Here is a 24,554-nt window from a genome sequence, read left to right on the forward strand (position 1 = left end):
GTATAGTATCTATCATCCAGCTGATGGATCTTTCTGGCTTAAAAAAGAATAATTTACACATTAAAAAAACATACAATTATTAGTATTAGATGTATTTATGAAGATAAGGGTAACTAATAACTGACATACAAACAAACCAATAAAGTTGGTAATGAGGAACCTGATGGCAAGGTTTGACAATATATAGGGGTGGGAATAGTAAAACAATAGGTTAAAAAAAAGTACAATTGTACGGAGAAGTTTTTGTTGGTAAATTAATACTGTTGGTACATGAGCCTCTTTGACGTGAAAAAGCAGGATATTTAGTAAGATTCACATAGATATTATTTTAAAAATGTCATGCCTTTGCAGAACTTGAGTTTTTTTCTGTAAATGGATTTTATATACATGTACCTTAAGACTTAAGGCTAAGGAAAGGCATGCTATACTTAGGGGTTCCAAAAGTTAGGCAGAAACTACTTAACTGAAACCACAGGCCAGTCCTCCTATGAGCACAAAACTGCACTAGCCCGGGTTCTTCATGCGAGCACCACAAATCGATCGTCTTTCTGCTTCTGGGCAAATGCCCGGTAGAGCAAGAAGCCAAACGCCAACTGAAAAATGGCTATTTTATTGTACTGCACATGTGTCTCCCCCAGGAAATTCAAAGAAAGAAGAAGCAGGAATAGGATCGCTCCATGGTGCTCAATGAAATAACCCCGGGCCGGTGCAGTTTTCTGCTGATAGGTGCACTGGCCGAGGGTGTCAGGTAAGTAGATACAATAACTTAAGGGGTGCCCAAATGCCTTTCCCTCTCATTTAAGCCTGAAGTCTTAGGGTATATAAAATCCATTAACAGAAGATCCATTCCAGATAACCTGATAAACTGAAACAGTCCTAATTTGCGTAAGTAACTCTCAGTAGAGACTTAGAGGCATGTTTATAAAAAATTGTAATCACATTAAAATCCAGTAGCAACTAATCATGGCTTTTCCAGATATTTTCTTGTACATTCTATAAGGTTATGTTCACATACTCACTGCTACAATAATAGAAAGAGATACAACAGAAGTAATAAATTATTCTGTATGTCCTCTATGGTTCTACGGGTCATGGCTACATCCCATTGTCACACAGATGTAGGGGTCCTTAGGGCTATACTTCCGTTAAAGTGGCGTAACTATCGGCGGAGCAGAGGGTGCAATTGCACCAGGGCCCTCTCCTCCTCAGGAGCCGATGGAGATTGCACCACATCGCTTCGGGGTGGGGGGGCACCATTCTGCGCCTGGTCCTGGAAGACATTAGTTAAGTTCCTGTTCCCCTGGCATAATTCTTATGAAAAATTTTGATAATTCTGATTATAAAAAGCTATATTCTAAAATAGCTGCTGGTAGCCCATGGCAGGAACTGTAGCATTGAAGTAGGACTTTATTTTGCACAGAATGGAGTAATTTACCAGTAAACCAAACTCTATTGTTTATTGCAGCGTTGTTTCACATCTATGGTTAACTGTTACTAGTGATGGGCGAATTTATTCTCTAGGTATGAATTTGCGGCGAATTTCCATGTTTCCCTGCTGGCGAAAATTTACTTCATGCGAGCACCACAAATCGATCGTCTTTCTGCTTCTGGGCAAATGCCCGGTAGAGCAAGAAGCCAAACGCCAACTGAAAAATGGCTATTTTATTGTACTGCACATGTGTCTCCCCCAGGAAATTCAAAGAAAGAAGAAGCAGGAATAGGATCGCTCCATGGTGCTCGATGAAATAACCCCGGGCCGGTGCAGTTTTCTGCTGATAGGTGCACTGGCCGAGGGTGTCAGGTAAGTAGATACAATAACTTAAGGGGTGCCCAAATGCCTTTCCCTCTCATTTAAGCCTGAAGTCTTAGGGTATATAAAATCCATTAACAGAAGATCCATTCCAGATAACCTGATAAACTGAAACAGCCCTAATTTGCGTAAGTAACTCTCAGTAGAGACTTAGAGGCATGTTTATAAAAAATTGTAATCACATTAAAATCCAGTAGCAACTAATCATGGCTTTTCCAGATATTTTCACCTCCTTCACCTTAACAGTGCTGCATAATCAGGGGGCAGGCTGTGGGCCATGGAATACCCTAACTTGACCATGTGCAGGGTTCCCTTGTACATTCTGCACCTTGCATCCGACACAGTAACACAGTGCAGAACACATAAGCAACACTAAGCCCACAAGAGCTAAAAAATGTGATTTTGTACCAAGCCCTTTGAGAATGGACCCTCAGGTATAGAGTGTCTGATATTGTGCTGAATAGGATGGAGACTTTCTATGATTGATATACTAGGCGAATGGCATATTCAATGTCTTAATCACTGTCAGACTCTCTGGGAGAACCATAGTGACTAAAACCCCCTCCCTGCCTGCTTCTTTTTTTATTGAATGGGAAATTGCTAACCTTTGCCACACTGCATTACCATGGAGATTGTCTGCAATAATCACTAAGGGGGCACATTTATCAAGTGTCCAATATCGAGGGTTAATAAACCTTTGAATTTGACCCTCGAATTTAAATCCTTCTAATTCAAATATCAAATTCAAAGGATTTAGCGCAAATCCTTCGATCAAACTAAAAATTGTTCGAACAATTCGAACGATTTTAAGTGATCGATCGAAGGATTTTTCTTAGATCAAAAAAAGGTTAGAAAAGTGCTGGGGAAGGTCCCCATAGGCTAACATTGCACCTCAGTAGGTTTAAACTGCCGAAGTATGTAATCAAAGTATTTTTTAAAGAGACAGTACTTCGAAGTAATTGTGTGAGAGTACTATTATATCTGCTTTGTCCAAATTACTTGCAGATGTAATTTGTTTTATGAGTATGTGATGCTATATTACCTCATTGAGTTCTGACAGATTGATGGCTGCTCAAATCTACCAGCTACTGAATGCCTGCGTATGAACTCTTAAATCAGCCTGTCATCCAAAACAAAAAAAATATACAACAACTGTGTTATATCCCATTAAAATGCAAGTAGTTGTGGTGCATACATTCGAACGATTTTAAGCGATCGATCGAAGGATTTTTCTTCGGTCAAAAAAAGGTTAGAAAAGTGCTGAGGAAGGTCCCCATAGGCTAACATTGTACCTCGGTAGTTTTAAACTGCCGAAGTATGTAATAGAAGTATTTTTTAAAGAGACAGTACTTCGGCTATCGAACGATCTAATAGTCGATCGATTTGTAGTTCGAATCGTTTGAATCTAAGTCGAAGGTCGTAGTAGCCTATTCGATGGTCGAAGTACCCAAAAAAATACTTCGAAATTCAAAGTTTTTTTCATTCAAATCCTTCACTCGAGCTTAGTAAATGTGCCCCTAAATGTGAATTCTGTGTGAGAAGTAGCTGCAAGCAGGAATTCAAATTTTTAACATCACAGTTTGCAGGGACTGCAACTCTCAACAATGCCCATGTGGCAGGAGGACAGGTAAATGAAGATGGATGGGATACTTATACTGTAAATATACAATGAGCACAATGAGTAGCTGGGCTGGGACCCAGTCAGCTAGCAACAGTATGAGTGACCTAGTGGTGTCTGAAACTCCCTATAGGTGGTCACTATAGGCAAATGTTTGTTGGGTCAGGGCCAGGGCCATTTTGTTAAACCCCATCTTTAGTCATAATCCCACTTGTGATCATATGCAGTATTTACAGGTCTAATGCTTTTAGAGACAGGATATTCCTAAACTAACATCAATATTTCCCTATACTGCAGTCAATTTGTTTTTTATTTGTAATAAGTTTGTGTGAAAAACTTTTGTCATTAAAAATTTGCCTGAATTAGTATGTTTATAATTATTCATGCTTAGAATTGTGTTCATAACACATCAGTATGTTTAACTATTGTTCAGATCTTAATAGTCATTTAACTCCTACAATCAGCTAAATAATATTTGATACAGATTATTTTTCTTGTTATACTCAAAAACAATTACATTTCTTAATGAAACAGGTACGTCGTTAGCAACCTGCTGGATTGTGATAGCTGTTAATAGTCTGATGGTTTGCTGTGAATATTGTAGTTAACTAAAGTAACATTTTTAGAGTAGGCCGGAGGCTCTATAAGTATGATTTTGGGCTCACCATAATATAGTCATTGACAATTATAGTCATTAACCAGTCATGATGATTAAAGACTGCAATTAACTTGTAATGACTACTTCAAATTAAACCGAAGGGTGGACTTTCATACGTTTCTGATTTAAACGTTAATGAATATGATCTAAATCAAAATAACAGTAAATGTTAACTAGTTATAAATGTTACACCGTGGCAGGTGCAGCAATAAATCTGAACAGTTATTGTAATAATTTTAAATATTTAATATATCTATATTTTAGGGCAGATTCAATAATAAAATGAAAGATAAAAGTACTAACCGTATAAACTCTCTCCTGAACGCTGCTGGAATTAACTTCATGCCAGTTCAGGTGATTAGCCTCACGTTTATCAATATAGTATCCAGTGATATGAGATCCACCAGTAAATTTGGGTAACTTCCAACCCAAAATCATGGAATGGCCATCACAGTTTAGAAGAGTAATGCCATATGGATAAGATGGAGTAGCTAATGGGAGAAGGTGAGATTTAATTTCATTACTGGGTATTCAAAACAATAACTAAATGTATTTACCTTGTATAGAGATCCTTTAATAAAATACTGTCTCAGAAAACAGTCTATTGTTGATTATTGATAATGTTAAGAAAATAAGTCCACATGAAATACAGCAAATCATTGGATGTAGCACATTTGCAGTGCTTTTTTAAAAAGCATTTCTAATTTAAATTTCTACATTTTCCAAATATATTGGTAGTATATGAATGCAAAACTATCCATTTTAACTTATTAATGTAGGCCAACCTAAAAAATAAATTTCTGTATCCTCCACACTGTAGCTACAGTATTTGCTAAGGATAAGCAACATATTATTTCTCCTGAATCAAAAAAGACCAGCACAGATTACTACTTAGAGGACATGACAATTATTTTGAGGACAAATTGACCATTATATTTAATTTCATTAGAAATCCATTTTTATGCAGGTGTATTTCAGTACAGTTCTGAAATAACTTCCAGCCACAGTATTCTTAGGATGTTGATTTCCATGAATGTATTCATTTAATGAATTAATTGTACCAAAGATATTGTTAGTCATTAAAAATTATAGTGCTGCGAAAGTCAAAAGTGTGGCATTAGAATGAAAACCAAGCAGCACAAGTTACTGTAGAGTTTATATTTTCCCTTAGATAGAGGGCCCTTTGCTGTCTAATAAACATTTTTATTCTTTTCACTTCTTCCAAGCATAATATAATTAATTTTCCAATTTTGAGGGATATTTTATTACTTCAGCATAATTAATGGATACATGACATATCTTTTGCACATGTTTTTTTTAATCCTCTTGAGTGCAAGACAGGTCTTCTATAAGAATTTATCAGAATTAATAATACAGATATACATTTAAGACAGAAATAATTTTCACCAGATTCTATAATTAGCAGTGAAATACAGTGTTAAATTTACATTAAATATGGGCATTTATTAAAGGCATTCTGTCATGATTTTTATAGTATAGTTTTTATTTCTAAATGATACTGTTATCACTGCAATAATTCACCATGTAAAATTTCATTCCTAACCCAACAAGTGTATTTATTTTTTTAGTTGTAATATTGGTGTGTAAGCAGCCATCTCAGGTCAATTTGCCTGGTCATGCAATTTCAGAAAGAGCCAGCACTTGGAACAGATGGAACTGCTTTCTGGTAGGCTATTGTTTCTCCTTATCAATGTAACTGAAGGTGTCTCAGTGGGACATGGATTTTTACTATTGAGTGCTGTTCCTATTTCGACCAGTTATCTGGTTACCTTACTGGTTAACTTCCCATTGTTCTGCTGATTGGCTGCTGGGGAGGAGAAGGGTGACTGAAGTTTATCAGAGCACAAGTCACATTACTGGGGGCACCTGGGAAACTGACAATAGGTCTAACCCCATGTCAGATTTCAAAATATAAATACAACTATATAAATAAATATAAATAATATGTTTGCTCTAATGAAAAAACTGATTCCAGTGCAGAAGTCTGCTGGAGCAGCACTATTAATTGATGCATTTTGAAAAAAAACATGTTTCCCCATGACAGTATCCCTTTAAATATGTGGAAAATTATACTGTATGTCTAGAGAAGGTAAAAATACCAGGGTAGTAATTTGAGTAATACCTGTATAATATTGGCAGTTATACATAGCAATCAATTGCCAGTTGAGAACGACAAATTAAATTTACAATGAAATTTACAATTTTACAAGTCCTGCAACACATTACTAATGGGTTAAGAGAACCAGGGTCATCATAACCAATAACTCTCTCCAGATTGTATATGTATCTGGTTAAGTCACCAATCCTATTTTTTTCAAAGGGCTCAGAAGTAGATTTCACATGGGGAAAGGTAAACTAAATTATAGATGACAAAAAGACAACACAAGTTCATGCAGTACTCTGACAAGTTAACCATGTGTTTTTCTTATGTGCATTGTGATTTTAAATAGAAAAGACAAAGTTTAAAAAAGTGAAAGGTGAACGGGGATCACTATTTTAACAGCACCTACCATGAGGCACACCTCCGCCTGAAATAGTCAAATTGAAATATATTTTAACATGTTTAGGTTAAAGTATAAATGTATATGAAAGAATATTTTGTGATAGTTGTGCTTGATAATAGTATATTATAGTATATCAACAGCACCTCAAGTACATTTGTAATTAGAAGGCACAACTGACTCTGAGGATGAGGATACCACAGCCAGGATAACAAGTAGATAAAATAAGAAGGGTGTTGTGGGAATTCAACAAGAGTATTTGTGTAAAGGTGGCCATACACTGATAGATCTGCTTATTTGAAAAAGCCATGAAATTATGTGTGTCAACTTGGGAAGGCCAACGATCAAATCATAAGCATAATTATGGCAATCCATCAGGAGAGAAGTGCATCAATGCTTGGCCAACTGTATTTTCAAACCTGCTTGATGGATACATGGCCCTTTCTTTCAGATAGATATTGGTCAGGTAGGCAAACCAACAACACCATGCACAGGCCAACAAGCTCCCGACTCTTTGTATAGACCTATTCTATATATAACTTTTACTGGCCCATGTGTGGTCAGCAGTGTCGGACTGGGATGCCAGGGGCCCACCAGAAAACCTTAGACCATGGACCCACCGGAAAACCTTAGAGAGTGGGCCTACTTTCCAAACTATTATTCCTCCTCTCTCAACCTCTTTATTTTGCTAGTCATTTATATCTACTTACTATATTTTTCTATTATTAAGCATTTTTCCCCATAAAGGAATAGGTAAGGACCATGAAATATGCTAAATGAAGCAAGAGGGCCCACTGACACCTTGGCCCACTGGGAGTTTTCCTGGTATCCTGGTGGGCCAGTCCAACTCTGGTGGTCAGCATAAGTCTTCTCTAACCCATATCCTCTCACCCCAGAGATAACAATTTCCTGTATTTTCATGCTCTGAGTGGGTCATCTGAACAGGATTAGCACTGGTAATTTGTATTGTATATCAGTACATGTAGGGTGTCAAAAGTTCCAACACCAAAAGTGGATGGTAGATGGTGTTTTACAATCTGTATCTTAGAGCTCCAAAACAGCATTGTATCCACTTATTAAAAAATCGCTGCACATTTATACCTGTAGAAAAAAGCCCCCACAATTATGTGTCCATGACCCCATAGTTGACAATCGCTGTCCAAAATGTGTATTAAATAAAGTAGGGTTCCTGAAAAAAAAATATTGTCTCTTGTCTTTATTAACATAACATAGTAGATGATGTTGAAAAAAAAATCTGACATCCATCAAGTTCAAACTTTTTGTCTAAGTGAGCCTGCCTAACTGCTAGCTTATCCAGAGGAAGTAAAAAAAAATCCCAGGTGCCTCAAAAGGAAACATTTCCAAGAGGGCAATCAGAACTCTCCATAGATCTAGAGCTAATTTGAGTAACCCTAAATAAAATCATGAAGTATTTTCTAAAGATGAATTGGGGTTAGAGCTAATATTCACTATTGAATTTACTTTTTTCTTTTAAGAAGATAATGCAACCATCCTAAATCTTACTAACAAAAATACTTGATTTTTTTTAATTGCTTGTTAAATTCAATACAAATCTAAACTATATTCTACCCTTCATTTCTACACCAGTGTAATAAAAGTATATTATAAACATTTAGAGAATAGCTTTTGAACAAATGCCATTATTAGTTTTTGCTTACTTAAAGCAGCCTTAACTGTTATTGCTTCTGATTCTTGAGAGTTCTCACTGACTCCAACGGCATTAACTGCCTTTACACGGAAAATGTAGTTTTCTCCAGTTGTTAAGCCATGGACCTCAAATCTAGAAAGAAGCAGACCAACAAGTGAAAGAAATGTGAAAAGGCTCATTTAAATTGTAATAAGAACATATACACTACTCAAGAAATAATTGTTTGTGATTGTCCTCATGTCTGTTAAAAAAACATCCTCATGCTCCTTCTTGCATGCAAAACATTGAACATGTAATAAATGTAAAAAATTAATAAAAAGAACAAATTTGCAAATAAGAATGTACATGTCACAATGTAATATTCTTCATTAGGCTTTTGTGAATCTTAATTGCTCATTGCGAACCTTTAAAACCTACTTGAAGGTGGCGTAAACTTTTGGAGAAAGCATAACAACTTTTTCATTAAGAAGTTTTATTACATACACTTCGCACTATCGCAAACTATAAAATTGTCCTACTATAATGTGAGGGGCAAAGTGTTCGCACAGACAAAATTGTTCACATTTATTCGCACTGCGAACCAATTGCGAATAATTTTTGCATTAGCGACCAATTCCCTCATAAGCGTTTCCATCCGTAGAAAACGTAAGGCAAAAATGAATATCCTAGAAAAACAAGACATACAGGAACGTACATATGACGTGTTTATTAATACTGAATATTTTAAGTAGGTGTCGAGGTAAAAGATTTTATATAGAATATACCCAGAAAAATATTTACCTGTTATAGTTAATAGGTTTGTGATTGCAAGTTTCCCAATGATTTGATCCCACCACAGAAGAATCAATATAATATCCCATTAATTCTTCTTCTTCTACTTTGGATTTATCAAACTGCACAACAACTGAAGTTCTGGTATTTCTAGATGCTTGTATATGACCAGGAGCAGATGGCACAGCTATTAAATAAAAGTATACATATAAATTTGGAATAGGTAAACATCAGCCTATAAAAAGGCAGGTACATCAATCAAGCAACAAGCACACTTGGAAATTTTTATACGCAATAAACATTTTGTGAGCTGTATAAACTGATGCATTTATGCACTGGGACTCACTGAACAAAATCACCGTACCAATGTTTTATAAAATATTTATCACAATGCATTTAAATCAGCATGAATTTGTCTTCTGATGGAAACCATACAATTTATTCAATGAAAGACTTCTTACCTACACGTTCCTGTGCTTGTATTGGTGGTGTTACTTCCGATGGCTCACTGACACCATGCTTGTTAACTGAAATTACTCTGAAATTATACGACTTTCCCTCTGCCAAATCAAATACTGCATAGCGAGGGGATTTCATTGGGATCTGTGAATTGACTCTCTGCCAACTTCCACTACCAACCATTGTCTATAAAAAAGCAGGGATAAAATCATTTAAATGAGTTATTTCTCAGACAGGGCCGGATTTACATAGCGGGCACCCCTAGGCCCGCTGCCGTTCGTCTCCTCACCTCCCTTTTATTCACACAAATTTTCATTGGGACCAAAGCAATAGGGATTGTCGCACAGGAAATTTATAAAGTATTGTATCTCCTGTGCATCCCTAGTGTTTCTGAACCAATGTGGCTGTGGTTGTGCAGAATGCCGCCTCCTAAAATCCTGCCGCCCTAGGCCCAGGCCTGGGTGGCCTTTCCACAAATCCAGGCCTGTTCTCAGATCAAATTTTCCTTAGACAGGAAGTCCATGTTTATTTGTGCGTATTCATGCCCGTTTTTTTTGTACGCTATGCATTGTCTTACACTCACAGCAGTAGGGTAGACTGAACCTTAATTAATTTCAACAAATTAGTAGGTAATTTTCAGAAAAACATTTCAAAAAGGGATTTGTATTCTGCATATTTAATACTACTCCTAGGGTACCTAACCTTGTGTACTAGGCACAGGTTTCAAAACTCAAATTCAAATGAAGCCCTAATAATTATACCCAATAAGTAATAAGTTGTCTACTCTTTTTCATCATCCCCTGCCATATCTCACCATTCCCATGTCATATCTCAGTTGTGTTTAATGTGTGACCTTAAAATGAATGGTTGCATTTAAGCAATAGTAGCAATCTTGGAATCCAATCATACATATGCCAGCAGCCAAAAAAAGATTCAGAGTAAGGAACTAATGCTAATAAACTATTAAGCTTAATAACCAATCAAGCTTGTATTAATATATCCCACAACATGGTGGATAAGTTGCTTAATTTCTTTATTAAATGAATTTCCTTATTATAGTTAAATATGCACAGTTTCATTCCACAGATGTTGCATTGCTTAAAAATCTGGGTAATTTACGATCACTTTGGCTCACTTCAAAGAAACATGTAAAGTCCATTAGCTGCCTTAATTAGATCCCAGATCAGAAAAGTGCATGGGTAGTCAGGTCAATTTAGCATTAATTAAATTATCAAATTGTATTTGGGTAATTATTTCTGTCTGCAAAATTGCACATATCCCTTAGGCATTCAAAGTAGAAAAGTGGTCATACGCTACCTTCTCAACATAATACACGATTGGATCTCTGCCACGGGGAACAGGTGGATCCCAGCTGAGTACAACATATGTTTTGCTGGTTTCTAAAGCTTGAACATTGGTAGGGGGTCCAGGGATTTTTACTTCGCCTAATTAACAGAACAGTCCATGAATGCTTAAACATTCAGTAAATAGGGTTATGAACAATTTCTGGCTATAGCATTGAAAAATGATTTAAAGGGGACCAGTCACCCAATAAAATTATTCAAAATCCTATTTTATTACATTAATCAAGCAAAATGAACTTTAATTAAACTATATAAATTATTTGAATCTTGTTTCCTTTAGTCTGGGAATTCATATTTATAGCAAGCAGGCAGAAGCCATTTTGTTGACACTGTTATTAAGGCAAGTCTTGTATCATCTCAGAATCGTGTTTTTGCACCAGAATGGGGGACCCAATGTCTATCCCCATGCCCTGGCTACACAATGAAACAGTGAAGAGAACAGGGGAATGTGGGGAGAGCAGTGACATCTAGGAAGTGCTGAATGGAAAGTGAAAGTAATTGTCTGCCCCGCCTCTATGCCTAGGCACAGAGGAGGGGCAGACAATATTTGATTGACAGCTGAGATTTTTAATTGAGCTATGGATGCTTTGATTAAAAATAAAAATTGGATTTCATATTTAATTTTAAAAGGACTTTTATTATACAGATTTTTGTGTCTGGATGACAGGTCCACTTTAACATAATGTTACAATGACATTAGGCGGATAATACAGTTTCAGTGCATGTTCTGTGATTTGTATAAGGTTATATTAAAGTGTAAAAGTGCCATTTACTTGTTATTGTTCAGATATCTATGGGGATATTGATTTATCTGCAGTGATTTCATATCAATGTGAGGCTTTTATAGTTTTCTCTTTCAGGTTGTTTTCTTGTCTTTTATTCTTGATCAGTCATTTTATGATGTCTTATATTTAACCTGACACCTTTCCAGTGGTAGTCAATCAAATAAACAGTAAACCGGAAAACTGGGATGATACATGTACTGTACAAGATAAAATGCTACATGTACAAGTTAAATTTATAGTATTTATTAAAGAACTATTACGCCAATATGTAAGTTTGTCCAGTAGCCCATAGCAACCAATAAGATGTTTGGTTTTAAACAGGTGATTGGTAAATTATTATTTTCTACCTGCTTACTGGTCACTATAGTTAAAGTACAAATATAGTGCCTTTTATTACATAACCCCTATGTGTTTTAGTTCTATTGATTTTTCTAAACATTCTAATAAACATGAGGTATAGCTTACGGTGTATACTCCTTCCTATCGTATCATATCTGCATTCTCCAATGACACTAACTGAGCAATACAATCTTTCTTGACTACAATTGTATTATACAGATGTCTTTGGCATATGTTTCTGTCTACCCTATGTTCCTATAACTTTGAGTTAGGTGCTTTATGGCACCCCCTAACTTGCACATCTGAACAACCTTAGTTAGGGTCCTAAAGTTCGGGCATCTTTGTGCCTCTATTTGCCTTCCCCTCATTAATATGTTGGTTTTGGTGATCAGAGATGTGAGGCAATTCTTCTATAGGTTGGAGACAGTAATTTTTTTGTTACTGTTATAAAGTTTAAACTCTGTCTGATTTATTCAATTTGCTTCCATAAGTGTAATGGTAAACACACTACATTCAATATTATGTCGTAGTTATAACCACGAACCCCAGTGACAAACTAATAGTGACAGAACATACAAAAAGGTATTTTTTATAGATATTTTAAAGATTTTTTTTGCCTCTTTATGCAATTTTCCTATAATTGTGATGTTTTATTAAATTATATCCAGGTTAATATTCTCTTTCCAGAAAGAAAAGCTGAAATCTGTGATAACTTGAATCCTGGATATTGCAAAAGGCAGTTCTATTCTACTAATTTCAAAAGCTTATTAAAGTTAAATACCTTCCAAGTCATCTTGACAGATAACGATTTCTCTGCCTCCATCCAGATGGATTGCTGCATGGAAGAAAAAAAACATATGATTTTATGTAGCTAGAATCTCATTTGTTTCTGTTAGGTCTTTATATGTTTATTAATAACCATAAATCTAAAGCAAAATCATTATCACATTGTCTTAAGTATTAATAATGTTTTAAACAGTGATATGTGTAGTATATAAATTATTCTGAAATGGTTTCTATAAAGTGCCAATGTTTACATGTAAAATAATAGAAAGACATATGATGCTGTGCAGAGTCTTTAAACATTGCACTGCCAGCAATATGCTTTTTAAAGAGACTGTTGAATACAAAAGGAAAGGAAGAGAAATATCAGACATTCTATGTATAGCAAGCTACATTTTGGGAAACTGGTGATATGGAGGCAATGTAGCTAGAATAATGTAGTCAAATTATAGAGCTTCCTGCTACTTCCTGCTTTGCAGTTCTCTTGGTTTCCAGTGATTGGTTACCAGGAAGTAAGCAATCAGAGACTTGGGGGGGCACATAGGTCATAACTGTTTGCTTTTGAATCTAACTAGCATTCTAAGGATCAATTGCAAACTCACTCAACAGTTATATTCCATTTGCCCCCCTTAAAGTCTCTGACTAACTCAGAGTTAGTGAGCTGAAAAGCAGGAAGTAGTGTTCTGGCTATTACTGTATGTTAGATATCCAGTCACTCCAGCCTTTACACATTACATTTTTGGTTAACTAACTACATTTGAAAGTTTTTGAATTTGCACAGCCTATTTCCCCATTTTTTATTTTAACACAAAACTTTTCCTTTAACAATGATATGTTAGAAGGAAGACCGTGTTCCAAATTGTTACTAGGGCCAATGCAAAAAATAAGGGGCAAAGCGTTTGTCCATTTTATAAATTGGTGCCAATATATACTGTATACAGTATAACCAGAGCAAAGGATAAGTACCAAGAACAAGTATTTGGTTAATGGTTGGTTTCCCTTTTTATTAATGATAAAGCGGTACAAAGTATGCACAAGAGTTGCAAGAATTATTTTAAGTTCACAATTTCTATTAACTACGATGATAATTCATGATGATTGAATGGTAGGGTTAATGCACTTGTATGAAAATGTTATCTTTTACAGCACCAAAACAATTCTGATCCTATTATCATAAGAGGAATTGGAATACAAAAGCAAGCAATTGTTTTAGAAGAGATTATGCATTTAGAAGGGCAGTAAGGATGCAGTAATGACAAAAACATATCAAAAATATATTTTGTCGGTCAAATTTGTCACTTGCTTAAATTAATCAAGAAAGAGAAAAAAATGGGTTTATGGCATATTTTGGGGGTTTTAATTTGATTTGGCAGCCACTGTCTTGTACTAATTATAGTCATCCAGGTATCATTTCATGTGTAGAACATAGATTAAGCATTGAAATTATTTTCTGCCAGGGTTAGAGTAACCCATGTCAACCAGTCAAAAAAGTTGATTGTTTCCTTTGTCTTGAGCTGATTGCCTAAAGCTAATTACTTATTGCATATTGTGGGTTACTGCATAAGTGCAGATTTGTCTGCTGTATATATGCCCCAATGAGATCTTAAAGCTAATGAAAGTAAATATTAATTTGTTTGTAAAGGTGTAACCTTTCATAACCAAATAGAGTTTGTACTAAGCGACAGATTTATCAAAATGTGAATATTAGCGCTCACCAAAGAAAAGCCTACCCACTTTTTTATCTATTCCTATAAGATTTTTTGGTGAACTTTAGAAATCACCATTTGATCAATACTCTTCTAAAATATAGGATACAGAGTGGATGAGTTTTGCTGTGTTGAGCTCTAATCTCACATTTTGCTATTAAAAGTTTAATTCTAAGGCCACCTGATTACTTTGAAGTAAATACATGTGAAAGGCCAACTAATTTGCTATATTAAACAGCAAAATGCTGATTAAATGTAATTATAAAAGTTGGCAGTAGATTGCCCATGCAGCCAAGCTGTCTAGATTCCAACATATTTATATTGATACAAATAATGTCTGAAGTTGTTATACCAAAATGTACAGAAATATTTAAAACTGCCGTCTGTAAACATAATAATAATAGAAGAGTTAGTAAATGTGTGTTTTACTCTAATTTTTTCTGGCCTTAGATCTTCTCGATCTGGAAACAGTTTGGGAATGGCCGGTGTCATTCTGATTTATCAGCTGAGCATGTACTGTGAATTTCAGTTTTCTTCATTATCTAATATTTGATGAATCAAGGGCACCGGAGACTTTACTAATCGAAGAAAATATATAACCTACAGCCTCACTGAATGCATGAGATCTGTCATTCTTAGCCTGACTACACATAATGTATATTATTTACTGAAATGGTACCTCTGTTAAATTAACCCTTTGCTGAAGTGGTTCTGCATTCATCTCAATTGTTATAAAGAACAATAAGCCATAAAATAAAACACGTATGGGACCTGTTATCCAGAATGCTCAGGACCTGGGGTTGTCCTGGATCCTCATATCTTAAATCTACTAGAAAATCGTGTAAACATTAAATAAACCCAAGAGGCTGGTTCTGTTTCCAATAAGGATTAATCATATCATAGTTTGGATCAAGTACAAGGTCCTGTTTTCTTATTACAGAGAAAAAATAAATCAATTTTAAAAATCTGGATTATTTGATTATCCAGAGCTTTCTGGATAATGGGTTTCTGAATGATGGATCCCAAACCTGTACACCAATTTCGTTAACTGTACTGAGAAAGTGCCCAAATAAATAGAAGCATTGGAGCTATATCCTGTGATGTACTGTACAGAATTTATGTTCAAATGCCCCTTGATTGCTGAGGGCCTCCATTACTTATTTGACCTGGCACTCACATAATAGTGTGTACTTACTTTGTAGCCTGGCCAGATCAGCAGGGTCCAGAGCTGCAACAGCGATAGAAACTCTAGAAGGTCTGCTTACACCGGCTTTGTTAACGGCTCGTACTTGGAATATATAAGAACGCCCTTCAAATAAGCCAGTCACAGGGTATTTGCAGATTTTAACTGGAGAATCATTGCACTGAATCCAGTTCTCAGTTCCAATCTCACACCTATGGCAAATTACATTTATATTATTAATCACTGCCCTAGAATGCACAACATTATGTCAGACTGGACCAATTGATGGTTGTGGTGATGCTTACAGTACCTGGAGAAATATTTAATTTGGGGCTCATTTATAAACGCTTGACAAATTTACACCTGGGCAGTAACTCATATAAACCAATCAGTGATCAGTAGGATAGTAGAAACAAAAATCTGATTGATTGTCCTGCTTAATTACCCTGGTGCAAATTTGCTTAGTGTTTATAAACAGGGTAGGGCCCCCGGCTGCTCCTCCCCCGAATGTCTGGGCCACTGCTGCCCCAGTCGCCGTGCTCCTTCTGTCCCTGCCGGCGCGTACCTGCTATGCGTATCTAATCCAAGTCAGAATCCCTGGTTCAAAAGCTGCAGAGTGTCCGGTATATAGGAGAGCGCATCTCTAATTACTGGTTGCCAAAGGTAAAGCATGACCTTAGGTGATCAGGCGGGGGAGGGGAGGTCAGGAGCGCTGGGTCTGGGTCAGCAGCGCCCACCGGGTTTTTTCCCCGGTGTCCCGCCGGCCCAGTCCGATGCCGTTTATAAATGACCCCCTGGTATTTCTATATCTAAAATTCTGACGTATACAGAACAACCTGAAAAATAGGAATTGGGAATGGTCAGTGATATTATAAACAAAAAAATAGAAACATACCATCCCTCTTTAAAAGGGATGGTTCACCTTTATATTAACTTTGAGTATGTTATCAAAAGGCCAATTCTAAGCAAATTTTTAATTGGTCTTCATCTTGTTACCGTTTTTGAATGATTTGACTTCTTCTTCTGATCTTTCCAGCTTTCAAATGGGGGTCATTGACCCCATCTAAAACACAAGTTGTACATTGTAAGGCTACAATGTATTGTTATTGCTTTCTATTCAGGCCCTCTCCTATTCAAACTCTTGTTTATTTTTCAAGTCAATGCATGGTTGCTAGGGCAATTTGGACATAACAAACCAGGTTCCTAAAATTGCAAACTGGAGAGCTGCTGAATACAAAGCTAAATAACAAAAAAAAGCAAATAATAAACAATGAAAATCAACTGCAAATTGTCTCAGCATATCACTTTCTACATCATATTGAATTTTAAGTCAAAGATAAACAATCCCGGCTTTAACATGACAGTAAAATGCATTTCAGTGAACATTATTCTGTTTTCTTAGCTAGTCAGTAAGCACATCTGTTCAATGCAAACTGAAAATATACTCTCTATGACACAGTCAGTTCCATCTAGCTTTTATCTTAAGGACAATCTTGCAACACACTCTCAAAGACATACCAGTCTACAATGGAGATACCGCCAACCAGCACAAAATGGTTGCAATGAGTTTTTTAAACCTAACTGCTAATTTAGTACATGGGCCATAAATCACTTGAAATATGTGAAAAATGAATGCTTAAGCAATATACATACTTATCAACAAAGTATCCAATAACTGGAGCTCCACTGGCTGTGTTTGGTGGTTTCCAAGTAACAATCACATAATCCTTGTTAGCGTCATGGCATTCAACATCCATTGGGGCACCAGGGGCACCTGCCACCAAGGCAGCATCATCTTTATAGAAAAAATACAGTTTAGAATATGTGTCATTTGTGGTCTTGTTCTCAGATAAATGTCTTTCTGGGAACACATTTTCTGTGTGACGTGAGGACTAGTTTACATATGACAGGCAACTAAGATATAGAATACGGAAGATGAACAATGTACAAGTGTAATTTATACTGCAGTCCAATAGGCACCATTTTGTGCCCAATAGCATGCACAGTACTCATGTTTGCTCACAGTAAATTAACTCTTATATCTCTTTGTACAGAGAGAACTTAATAAATTCATTTAACACAATTATAAATGGATAAACAAGTTTATTAGTCTTTGAATGCTTCTGTATTAATCACACAACTGCTACTCTTCAATCATTTTTATGACAGCCAAAAGCTAGACATGAACCCACTTATATCATCACTTCCCTTCATGCTGTTCTAGCTACCATAAATAAAATCCTTGTGCTACACATAAAAAGTATGAGCTTCCCAACCCCAATCCCAATTCCCAATATGTAATAATGCAATAAATTGATATAGCACAAAGAGCATTCTGAATACTACAATATGAAATATTTCATTGTTTTGACCTTCAGGTAATTAAACAATTGATGCTAGCTGCACTCAATTATTCACGTGAAGTTGTACATGAAAAACAAAAGCAAAAAACAAAGATATCTAATATAAAAGCACAGCAATCCTGAATGATAGGACAATACATATGCAGAACAGAAAATAAGTGCATAAAAACCCAAAAAGTGTTAACATGGATTCATTAAAAGATCATATAAAGTTGGGAAAAGTACCAGCCACAAATAGAAATGCACTGTGCTCATTCACCCCTCCTCTAGTGACAATTCTTAGCGTATACAATCCTTCATCGTCCTTATTGCAGTGTGTCAGTGATAAGGTTGCACGGCCCTCTCCAAAATGCAGTTGGTGCCACTTGGATTCTTTGATTAAGACATCTGCAATAAAGTCAAGTTGTTGTTTTATAAAGTAATATCATTTATATATAATGTAGTAAAAAAGAAAAAACAAAATCGAATATGACTAAAGAAAAAGAAAATCCTGTTTTACATGCTTATCAGGGTGAAGAACATTCTGCACAAATCCATCTGTTACTATGAGCAAATAAAAGTGCTTTTCTTATTTATTTACAAGCAACAAACACCTTAAATGGAGTAGTGCAGCACTGGAAAAAATTACATTTTGTTCAGTTTTGAAACTGCTATGTCATGTGATGGTATCTGCTTGCTTCCTGTCAGAAAATCAGAAGCCATATAGTATGTCATGACTGGGATTCTAGATATCAGTATATGAGTTTTAGAGAGAGATGACAAGGTCAGCTCTTCTCTGTCTGAAAGTATAAAAGTTTTCAGTGTTCACTGCAGCAGGTAAAGCAGTAAAGTGTAACAGAACAGAATATAAAAGGCTGGCTAAAGCCAAGCAGATAAGCCATGGGTAGTTAAAAATACTTTATTTAAGATACATGGAATTTTTATGTTACAGAAAAATACAAATCTCTGTTTAAGCCCATGGGAAGGATGGATTCATATAAAATAAAATTGATAATGATAATGCCATAATACAGACTGATAGTTTCTTTCACAATACAAAAGGACCAAAGTCAAACTATTTTGTTATGTTCATACAGTATGCTGTCCAATGACTTTAACTTATATTAAAAGGCTACGAGAGCTAATGCTCTCTGCTATCCTGAGAGATTCTGCCTTTACGAGAAGTGTCTCAGTAGCTCCCATAGCACTGATATGTACATAATACTGTAACTACTCCACTGAAGGATATTTTTCTGTTTTTCTCTGTGGAGACGCCTTCTTCTCTCTTCATTTGTGTATGAATTACTTCTTCTTTTATGTAAAGGGTTTTGTAGTCTCTTTATAATTAAATGCAACTATTACAATGAAAACATTATTTTTGCAATTGTTTGTTTCTGTCTGAAAATGTGTTTTCATTCACATGTGCAGTGTTTGGCTAGCAATGTATGCACCTCTGAAGCAATGTACCACTGGCAAACATAACAATGGCCACATTGGACCAGTGGGAACCTGCCATTTACTGCAGTTGCCCAGCATGACAATTAAACAGAATGCATTTTGCAGGGGCAGCAAGATATAGCCACATCTAGAGCAATAATCAAACAGACTTCTGTAAGCTTTAAGGGAAAATAGTCCAAACCTTTTCCTTTGAACCACATACAACAATTTCTGCATCCCGTTTCATTTTAAAAAAAAAGTAATTAAAAAAAAGCTTACATGTAGCAGAAAAGAATGAGGTTTGACATAGTAGTTAAGTCAGTTCTAAAACGATGGGCCATGTTTTGAGAGAATCATGATGGATTATAAACAAGTTGAGTATCAAAACTGTACATACACAGTGTGATGTGTTTTTTGAACTTGCCTTGTAGATGATTAGCTCTATCAACTTTATAATAAATAGCCTGAGTTAACTTGGTGCTAATTGCTTCAATTATGACTCCAGAAGGATCAGGTTCCACGCGTTGACTTTCTTTATAGCCTGCCTACTTTCTGGTGCCAATTAATTTTTACATGCTCGTTCAGTAATCCAACCTTTCCTCTACTGGTCTCCTGATTGCTACCTTTTAATGCATGTTTATTACTTCTCTCTCCAGTTATTACATATGACCTCAAGCTGTGCCTGTCACATTATTACTGTGTACTGTCCCCAGTCTATTTTACCACTATCCTCTTCTCCTTGTTCCATATGATCCTTCACTTGATTTTCTGTTGCTGTACCCTGCATTATATCTGTGCTTCTATGAAGTATTTTTATATCTAGTGTGGCTTTTCTAACATTTATTGAATATTCAAGGCCATAAGGGCCAGCGCACAGAACAAATTATGGTGTGCACAAAGAATTTTGTGTGAAAACATAAAATTTTGCATTTATTCTGACTTGACACACAAGTTTAAAATGAATTAGATGTTAAAAATGCATACAAAATTATTTTTGTGCACATAGCCGAGAAGGAATTAGAGGGAACATTGGTTTATAATTTAGCTAATGATAACATCTTTATGAAATAATGGCTCAACCAATATGAAATGAGTATGTATCACACTCACCATCTCTGTACCACTCTGGATGAGGTCGCAGTCGGCTGAGCTCAGGAGTTAACAATATGTCACATGATAAAGTCATCGTTTCACCTTCAATTCCAAATGATACCCCAAATTTCTCCAAAAACTGAACATCAATATGAGTGAAGCAAATTTCTGACAAAGGCACTACAATCAAAATAAAGAATAAGTAATATTATAATAGTGTACAAACAGCTTCTTGACATGTATAAATAAAGGCAGGGAGATTATGTCATTTTATAATTAGATTAGCAGGCAGCAATCATTTAATAAAAGTGAATTGTACACAAAACGTGTAACTGCTTGAAGCAGATATCGATTCACTTCCTTTAAGATATTATGGCCCTTTATTTCAGTGTACCATTTTCAATGGGTGTTTAGAAAGTTAACCTCATCGTTCTTACAGGACACCAACAGACCAGATATAAAACTCAATGACCACTGTGCCACCAAGAAAAAGAACATATAATGCAGGCAGTGTTTACAGGAAAGGCTGTGTTGCCTAAAATTAATCTTAAAATGAATGTATTTAAATAACAATAGGATGCTTTTAGTCTGAAAACATGAATTCAGAATATAATTATTGAACATTCTGGGAAAAGTAAGGAGCACAGAGCTATGGGGTGCCAGGCAGCCCTGAACTTAACAGCAGCTGGCACTCCATAGGCTGTACCTAGGGTCCTATTATATAATACAACTGGCCTGTTTCAGATAAAAACTCATACTTACAACTTAGGTGTTGTAAGTGCAGGGGATCTTCTTCTTCATGGTAACCTGTAAAATAATATAACTGTTAACGGAAAACTATACCCCTGAAGAATGTAGGTCACTAAAAAAATCTATTGCATAATACCCTGATTTGTTTAAATAAACCATTTTCATAATGCTTTTTTTTTAGTAAGATGTGCCATTTGGTAATCCTAAATAGAAAATTGGGATTTTAAGAAATAATGACTCCCCAACCACAGGATCCTACAATTGTAGGATGCACACAAATAAATCAAACATGTTGGGTCACATGAGCCAATTAATGGACAGGGTTCTGTCTTTTGCTTCCACTCTTCTACTGTTACAGTTAGAGTTGCAGTAAAGCTGGTCAGATGATGAAAAAAAAAAAAAAAAAAAAAATATATATATATATATATATATATATATATATATATATATATATATATATATATATATATATATATACCAGTTTGGTAAGATTCTTTAATATGCAACTTAATATGATATAAACTGTTGCTTAAGTATTCATTTGGGGGGTATAGTTTTCCTCAAGATGTTCATGTTTAAATAAGCAATATCAACTATTCCTAGGGGGTCAGTTTACTAAAGCACGGTAAAAAATATGCACACAAAATACAGACAAATTTATCGCCAAAAATGTTTTCACCAGTTTACTAACCTGCGGTAAATAAAAATTTGTGAAGCTTCTTGCGCAAGAATATGTGTTTGTCAGTTATCGCATTCGCTGAAAATAACGCTACGTACACATTAATGCCTGTTTACTAAACAGCAAAATATGCAAAAACAAAATTTACACAAAGATATTTGCCAAATTTTACTGCCACCTAGTAGTTGCGTAAAAGTATTTTTTCGCCTGAAAATTCTCAAGGGGCAGGAAAATTCCCATAATACTTTTTTTATTACCCATCATTCTTTACTGACAGGAGAGAGATCTGTAGCTATTGCTGACAGGATGTTTTGGCTTCTGCTTCTATCTGGTGCAACAGCAGCAGTTTCAGCTCAGAGGTGTATTATTGGCAGCGGCATCACAGTCCAAGGATTCGTCAGCTTCTACACTTTTTTGGTTTCATTGTGATTGGCTATATTAAACTGTGCATTCATATGAAGCAAAGAGATTGACTGGTATGATATCTTGTTCCTATGATTCTATTGGCAGAAGGGTTTATATGATGCAAACATGTTTGATTGATGTTACTGTGGTAATGTTGTTGGATGGTATAATCATCAGTCAGTAAAGTTTGAAGATGCATTTCTGGCCATAAATGTCACAGTAAAAATTGCCATAATAACCGCCATAAAACAATTTGTCACCAGAAAATTCACAACTAGCTAAAATTACCACTAACGTATGCTGATTCGTGACTTCTGAGCGCATCATTGTTTAGTAAACTTAAGCTGGCCATAGATGCAAAGATCCGATCGTACGAATCATCGTATGATCAGACTTCCCCATCTCCCAACCTGCCACTAACCATTCAGATCAAACAAAGTGGAAAGAACAGATCAGCCGATGTTCTGCCCCTGACAGCAATCGTACGAAAGTTATGTCCGACCAAAACTAGTGACAGTCTCCCTCTGTGAATCGTACGATTAGCAATACATACAGAGATTTTATCGGCAGCCAACAGAAATCTTTTAACCTGTCCGATCGACCAAACGACCGATCTCTGCCGGACGAAAAATGTCGGGACTCGAAACACATGGTCCAAAAATCGTACGCTTCCTCGATTCGTACGATCTGATCTTTGCTTATATGGCCAGCTTTAGTAGCTGCGAATATTCTGGCAGAAAAATATTCGCAGCGATAACATGCTGAAACGTAAAGTCATATTTACTGCACTTAAGTAATGGACCCCTAGGACATCTAAAGCCCACCTGTGTTTTCTGGTCTTTTTTCTGTAGCAATCATTATATTGTATTTATTATTACTATTCTACTACATCAAGGGGCAGATTTACAAAATTCGAGTGAAGAATTCGAATGTAAAAAACTTCGAATTTCGAAGTATTTTTTGGGTACTTCGACCATCGAATTGGTTAAATTCGTTCGAATTCGAACGATTCGAACGATTCGAAGTAAAAATCGTTCGACTATTCGACCATTCGATAATCGAAGTACTGTCTCTTTAAAAAATACTTCGACCGCCTACTTCGGTAGATAAAACCTACCGAAGTCAATGTTAGCCTATGGGGAAGGTCCCCATAGGCTTGCCTGTGATTTTTTGATCGAAGGATTTTCCTTCGATCGTTGGATTCAAATCCTTCGAATCGTTCGATTCGAAGGATTTAATCGTTCGATCGATCGATGTAATCGATGTAATCGATCGATCGCAGGATTTGCGCAAAATCGTTCGACTTCGATATTCGAAGTCGAACGATTTTAGTTCCCAGTCGAATATCGAGGGTTAATTAACCCTCGATATTCGACTATTGATGAATCGGCCCCCAAGTGTAGTGTTTCCTAATGCTGTTACCTCTAGTGATGACAGTAGCAGCATGATAATGTAATGTTACTGGAACAGGAACTGATTACTGAAGTAATACATTATATATATGTCAGGGCTAAATAAAGAATAATGATATTAGTATTGCAGTGATCATCATACTTAAACAAAACCTAGCCCTGTATGTTGGTTTATACTGCCATACTGTAACCACCTCATTATCTTTCTACAACTCCTGCAACTCTCCTATCCAAAATAACACCTTTCTAACAGGGCCGTAACTAGGGGTATGCAGAGTAGGCACGTACCTGCTCTGTTGCCCACCCCATGTCTGGTCCCCTCTCTCCCAGACTCTCTGTTGTATTTTCCCAATTATTCTATTTCGCTTCCATGTGCACGCGAGCAGTAATTCATGCATTTGTGCGATCTGTAACCCACGTTTGTGCCCGAGCGTTAATTTGCACATGTGTACGATAATTCGCGCATGCTCACGTTCAACCGGCACCACGGCTGGCCAGGTTGCCTAGGGTGCCTGACTGGCATGGCCCGGCTCTGCTTTCTAATGTGTAGATCTGTAATATAAATCTTTAACACCCTTCCAGCTCTATGAACAGACATAAGATAACAACTGCATTTACTGTAGGGATGCACTGAACCCACTATTTTGGATTCGACCGAACCCCCAAATCCTTCACAAAGGATTCGGCCGAATACCGAACTGATTCTGAATCCTAATTTTGCATATGCAAATTAGGTGTGGGAAGGGGAAAACATTGTTTACTTCCTTGTT

General features: G+C 36.1%; 1 protein-coding gene across 1 annotated transcript in view; it reads right to left on the reverse strand.

Annotated features, from left to right (window-relative positions):
• The window catches only part of LOC108717439 (M-protein, striated muscle), a 146,592-nt gene that overhangs the window by 55,781 nt on the left and 66,257 nt on the right, over window positions 1–24,554 (reverse strand). Inside the window, exons 8-18 of the mRNA XM_018264690.2 lie at window positions 21,301–21,345; window positions 20,557–20,718; window positions 18,256–18,417; window positions 17,321–17,462; window positions 15,680–15,879; window positions 12,777–12,830; window positions 10,825–10,952; window positions 9,510–9,693; window positions 9,058–9,235; window positions 8,288–8,409; window positions 4,390–4,577 (exon numbers count right to left, since the gene is read on the reverse strand). Coding sequence (XP_018120179.1) covers window positions 4,390–4,577; window positions 8,288–8,409; window positions 9,058–9,235; window positions 9,510–9,693; window positions 10,825–10,952; window positions 12,777–12,830; window positions 15,680–15,879; window positions 17,321–17,462; window positions 18,256–18,417; window positions 20,557–20,718; window positions 21,301–21,345 — 1,565 coding nt within the window. The remainder of the gene's footprint in view (window positions 1–4,389; window positions 4,578–8,287; window positions 8,410–9,057; window positions 9,236–9,509; window positions 9,694–10,824; window positions 10,953–12,776; window positions 12,831–15,679; window positions 15,880–17,320; window positions 17,463–18,255; window positions 18,418–20,556; window positions 20,719–21,300; window positions 21,346–24,554) is intronic.

Source organism: Xenopus laevis, chromosome 5S (assembly GCF_017654675.1).
Source record: "Xenopus laevis strain J_2021 chromosome 5S, Xenopus_laevis_v10.1, whole genome shotgun sequence".
NCBI classification, from domain to species: domain Eukaryota; kingdom Metazoa; phylum Chordata; class Amphibia; order Anura; family Pipidae; genus Xenopus; species Xenopus laevis.